A 6,000-nucleotide genomic window follows, 5' to 3' on the forward strand; every position below is an offset into this window, starting at 1 on the left:
TTAAGTGCGGAAAGCCACTGCTCACAAGAGTGGACGGAACCACTCTAACAACCACCCCGCCCATTCTCTACCGCCTCTCACGGGATTCGAACACGGGACATGGCGTGACCCAGAACTCCCAATGTCAAGAGGTTGGCCAATACAACCTAAAAGACTAGTCGTTTAAGTGTGGAAAGTCAACCTAATCAAGAGAGGTGGACCGAAACCACCTCTGACATCCTAATCATAGGGACCATTTTTGCGGTGCACTTGGGGATCAAGGGTATTTGCCAATTCCCATCCTAAAATTAAAAGAGGGTATTGACATCAGAACAACAATCAGATTTTTGTCCTTGTCCAATTTCAAATAGGAAATAATTAGAATAATGTAACATGAGAAAAATAAGTTCAAACTAATCACTGCATCATATCCATGCCTGTTGATATATGAATCATCTTTATAGAATTACCTGTCTAAGGCACCCTTGAGATATTCTCGATTAACTTCAAAATAGTAGCAAGTATACTCCGTTTCTGTATAGGCATTTGATGATCCCCCATGCTTGGACAAGTAACTATCATACTAGAAGAGTAAGCAAAAACAGAATGTGCCAGTTAGCCAGAACAAATTGACCAATATAGTACAAAGAAAATCTTGATTGCTGCTTCATCTTTCTTTGTGAACAACAAAATAAATAAATAAACAGAAGAAGAAGAAAAAAATTTAACTTTATATCATAAAGCTAAACCAAAAACTTTGATCAAGCATGAGAAACACCCAGAAACTACAATGAACTAAATGACTGTAATACCAACGTTAATACAGCTCATGCTGGATTATGAACCACAAAATGTCATTTGACATCCATTAAGCAGAACTGTGAACAAATAAAAGAGCTATTTGAAAGGGTTCACCCACTTCCGGATCATAACAACAGCTCATGCTGGGTTATGAACCACAAAATGTCATTTGACATCCGTTAAGCAGAACTGTGAACAACTAAAAGAGCTATTTGAAAGGGTTCACCCACTTCCGGATCATAACAACAACCAATGCTAGCACTGTTCAGCGAGTTAACCAACTCAGAACCAACAGTACTTGCAAATAAAAATCAAATTGATATATTTGTAAAATAAATGAGACTTCTCAGCATGAATGCATGTAGTAGCTTTAGAGGGAAAAAACCTTCCATAAGCAAATTACACAGACCTCATTCTCATCCGGAAATTCAGAACTCCCCATGAAAAGCATGTGTTCTGTGACACAACCAAAAAGATCAGGCGGCAACATTAAGTCATGAATGTCAAATTACAATAGAGCTATCATATACTAACTCCAGCAGTCAATATTACCCATTAGTCAAGCCTGGTAGAAGAGGAAGTTGCATCATGCAGACAAACAACAATAAAATTTAGACAATCATTTGAACATAAATCACAATTTCTAAAAATTGAGATAGTAGAGTATTACCACCAAATGCAAGCCGCAAAATTTCAAAAGACATGATAGAAATCTGGTCTTCTAAGTTATTTTATCCCTTTTCTTTGTGTCAAGACTGGCCACACTCGTTAATTTATTGATTTGATGAGTGCCTCCTTTTTATTTGGAAGTATGAGTCCTACTATCTTTGTGTTCCACTAGTACTTCTTCCATTTATCATATTTTGTTTTTATCACTTCGAAACAATGTCTACACACCCATTATCTACAAAAAGCAAGGGTGCACCTAACATCTAACTTAAATCATTTTTTTATAATTTTTACCCAAGTAGTATTTTTTAGCTACCCCTACAAAATGAATAGACTTTTTATTGCCCTAAAATTGAGCTGGTCTGCCTTTAAATTTTAGCAACCTTTTCAAACTGATGTTTGGAGTTTTATCGGTCAGCTAGGGGTGATTTTTCTTCTCTTACATTTATTTTATGCAAGTTGGGCCTCTTAACAAAGAAAATGGTGATCCCCATCTTGAAGGGGAGAAGTAGAAAAAGTACAAGTAAGAGGTAGCATACAATGAAGAATTTCACATGTTCTAGTAATCAAATTTTATTAACCAGAATATCTAAGGGGGAGAACCAGAATTTCACTTTGTTAAGAGTTGTTTAATTATTCTAAGATTTATCTTTCAAGTAGTTGTTTACTTTGATTATGGTTAGAAATTCTAATTTGGGTGTAATTGGGACTTGGGTAGTTTAATTTCATTATGATTCTATGTATTTGCTCTAATATAAATAGAAGCCCAATTTACTCAAATTACAACAGGTCAATAAATTATTTCTCTTTTCCATAAATTCAATAAAACTTTAATCACCTTCAAAACCCAAAGATAAAGTAGATTAAAAGAGGATGATGCCATTATGAAGAGTCTAGATTTCAGTTGTGGTAGAGCTAGTACTCTAGGGATCCATTGTAAGAGGCAAGCACAATCCCCTCGTGCAATCTGAATATGCCACCAAAACAAGCAAGTCCTAGGTTGCCCAGAACATGCCCACCAAGGTCGAGTTTGAATTTGCAGATATTTTCCCTAAAGATAGCTTCAAAATAGTATACAAAAGTGTGTAGCAAGCTCAAATGGTTTAATTAAGTATAACTACTCAGTCCACTCTGGTCGCCATTAGATAGGATCACCTCTCAAGTTCCTAGTCTTTGGAAATCCATCATTCACCTCAAGTCTGTCTTCACTCACATGCCAAGATTTCATGTTTCTATGGGTGTTAAGAGTTTGATTTTGGTTGGACGAATGGGGTTGTTCAAGACTATAAAATCTTGGCTGTTATCTGTCAACATATCCCTTCAAATGTTTATAAGGTTACTTCTATATGTCGAAATATCCCTTCAAAATGTTCTTAGAGCAAACTCCATCACAAACTCCTTGGCTCAACAGGGTGTTCGTTATAGGATCTTAAAATGCGAGTTTTATTCCCAGTTGATTTTTACAAATTGCAATCTTTAGCTTCATTTTTGTAATTATGCTAAGTCAGGCTCCATTTTGAACCTGTCCTTCTTTATATATTCTTCTCGTCTCATACTGAAATTCTCATCATTCCCAAAAAATAGTGAATGTGCCAACTAGGCATCTATGACCTATATACACCAACAGGAGGGAGAGTGTCCAAGAATAGAGAAAGTGTGTGAGTGTTGTTTCATTTCTGTTTGGTGATTGCAGGTATTTATTTAATTACTGTATTATTATAAACTTACAAGCAATGGCACCTGTCTAAGGGATGGGAGACAAAACAATTATATCTTAGTGTTTTACATGTTATCTTTATCTTAATTATCACAACTTAAATTTAAATACACCTATGATATGTGAATTGATAACTGGATAATAGGTTCCTTGAGTGTAGAGATTGGTTGAAAGAAGATGAAAGTGAAGAGTTCAGACTCTAAAAGAAAAATCCAATACCTAAAAAATATTAGAGAACAATAAAATAAAATGTTTACGTTTTAAGAATGTCGTGGTTGGTTTTATATAGAGTATTTTAAGAGTAACTGAGCCCAAATTTTCTATAGTTAGAGAAAAATCAACAAAGTTATGAAAAAATTTGGTAAGAGAGGGTTGTGTGCGTGTGTGTGTGTGTGTGTGTGTGTGTGTGTATATATATATATGTGTGTGTGTAAATAGATATAAAGAGAGAGAGAGATTACAGAGGAACAATACACAATCTAAGGCCCTCCATCAAACATCTAAACACATTATTAAGCAAAATGGATGTGTCACAGTAAAATGGAATCCAAGAAACAAGCTTGAAGAAGATACCATTTTTTTTAAGATTGAAGAACATTAAATGGATTTCTTCAGTTGAAATGGTAACATCTTATCAGGCTTAACATATTTAATTAAAATGAAAAAACAAAGAGTTTACAACAGACCTAAGTGTTAGGAATTAGAGACCCTAATTCAATACTATCGAAAGCAATAATAATCGCAGAAGAAGAAATAATCAAGCACGAACACACAATATTTATACAAGTTTGCTATGTCCTGTTCTTCCGCCGCTGCAATAATTCACTATGATAATGAAGTAGTTTACAAGAGAAATCGCACACACTCTCCCGCAACTCATGATAGCCAATCACATTAATGACGGCACCCCCAAATACCAGGTGAAAACTAGGGCAACCAAAATATATGTGGCCTAACAATCTTAACATATTTAATTAAAATGAAAGAACAGAGGTATCATAACATACCTAAGAAGTGGGCAAGGCCTTGCGCCTCAACTGGGTCGAGAAAGCTGCCTACTCCAACACACATTGCTGCTGCTGCCTGTAAAAGGTATAATAATTTAATATTATGTAAACGAAAAAATAACAAATGGAAAAGAGTTGACATCAGCACCCCGGACTTGTCATCGACATCAAATATCACATGATGTCGATATTTGGTAGCTGTCCTTGTCTGAATCAAGAAGCATTAAAGACTTCAACAAACAGTTTGTTCCGTTGCCGTTTGCTTTCTTCAACAGACAAGATAATTTTTTTCAGTGTTATGGCTTCTCCACGAGAACAACTCTCTAAACGAGGTGATTATCAAGAAGGAAAGAGGACAAGGAGAATCTGACTGAGAAAGAAGAACATGAAGAGGAAAATAAACTGGAGACAAACAACAAAAGCACGAAGAAAGTACAAGGAGATTATACTATCGGAATGGAGTTTCAAAGAGGGCCAACTATCCAGGGAAAGGAAGGAGCAAAGGAAGTTCATGGGAATAAATGGATAAGAAGCAATACAGAAGCAAACATCAAGTTCCGTCACGAATCGCTGATCGGGACTCAAGTTTAACCATGAAAAGCAAAGCTTTTAGAGAAACATTCCCTACATTATACAGTTCTTCAAATCATAATAAAAAGATACCTTTTTAGTAGGGGCCGATCCGTTTTCTTCCTCTTCCCCATCTTCCTCTTCCCCTTCTTCCTCTTCCCCTCCTTCACTCTCCTCTCCTTCATTATCATCTTCGTCTTCACTTCCACTATTTTCTACGTCTGCTTGCCCTTCATTATTATCATCCTCCACTTCAGGATCTCCAGCCAATCCGGCCCGTAGTATTTCCGGGTCGTGAATGAGAAGCGCAGTAAGACAGTTTGGAAGTTGAATAACTCTGTATAGACGACGGTCTGTTGGAGATTTAATCACGACATCGTCTGGAGAACAGCCGCCCATCCTCAACTTTGTTGCGTAGGAGGGAATATGTGGAGTGGAGTTCAGAGTTTCGTGCCGCTATTGCTGCCCGCCCCGCTATTTGGATATAAATACAATTTGCCTGGACCTTGATCTTGAAGACCTACCGATACTCCCACTTTCCGGTATGCCGGACAAGTAGGCGACAGACCATTTGCTCTTAATATACTAATTCGAAAGTAAAGGGGTAATTTATCTAGAATTGTTTTTAATAGGAATTAATTGTAAATATTTTTGGGAAGCTCATTTTTTTTGTAAATGTGGTATTCGAATTAGAGATATGAGAAAGAAAAAAAAAAAAGCCTCCATGAAGGTCTATTTGCTCAGTTATCTAAATGGCTTACCATCAAAGAAAAACGAAGAAATAGATTCAGCCAAGAAGACCATCAAACCAGACTAACACCATTTAAATGGACATGAGAGAGTAAACATTTGTAAGTGCTCATTTGGCCAACAATTTGCCCAAATTGAAGAAAAGGGGAGTGAATTATAGAAGACCGACCAACATATGCCTTCTACACTTGGATAATACTTGTTCTTAATCTCAAAGATAATTCTTATCATGTATGATAGAGATAACAAATCCCAAACTCTTCTCATGTAATTTAATCTATTTATAAGTTATAAATACCTGTCTTCATGAATGTAAAATACAGAAAAAATATTTGATAACTCTTATCATACAAGATAAGAGTTATTTTTGAGATTATAGATAAGTATTATCCGTTATCTCTATCAAAGTTCACCAACTAAAATAAAACTTTTCATTGAGTTTTTATCATTTTTTAAAAAGGGAAAAGAGTCACTCAAATACTTGGTGTTTTTGCCCATTGGAATTAT

General features: G+C 35.8%; 1 protein-coding gene across 1 annotated transcript in view; it reads right to left on the reverse strand.

Moving 5' to 3' along the window:
• LOC137934304 (nardilysin-like) overlaps positions 1-5,273 on the reverse strand; it is a 68,742-nt gene extending 63,469 nt beyond the window's left edge. The window contains exons 1-4 of the mRNA XM_068778593.1: positions 4,837-5,273; positions 4,174-4,249; positions 1,190-1,236; positions 450-562 (exon numbers count right to left, since the gene is read on the reverse strand). Of these exons, the coding sequence (XP_068634694.1) occupies positions 450-562; positions 1,190-1,236; positions 4,174-4,249; positions 4,837-5,142 (542 nt within the window). The 5' untranslated portion in view covers positions 5,143-5,273. The remainder of the gene's footprint in view (positions 1-449; positions 563-1,189; positions 1,237-4,173; positions 4,250-4,836) is intronic.
• Between the last annotated feature and the right edge of the window lie 727 nt (positions 5,274-6,000).

The sequence above is a fragment of the Aristolochia californica genome, unplaced genomic scaffold (assembly GCF_029961685.1).
Source record: "Aristolochia californica isolate CCGP_79_NKW_82.1479 unplaced genomic scaffold, dmAriCali1.0.hap1 SCAF_10, whole genome shotgun sequence".
In the NCBI taxonomy this organism is placed as follows: domain Eukaryota; kingdom Viridiplantae; phylum Streptophyta; class Magnoliopsida; order Piperales; family Aristolochiaceae; genus Aristolochia; species Aristolochia californica.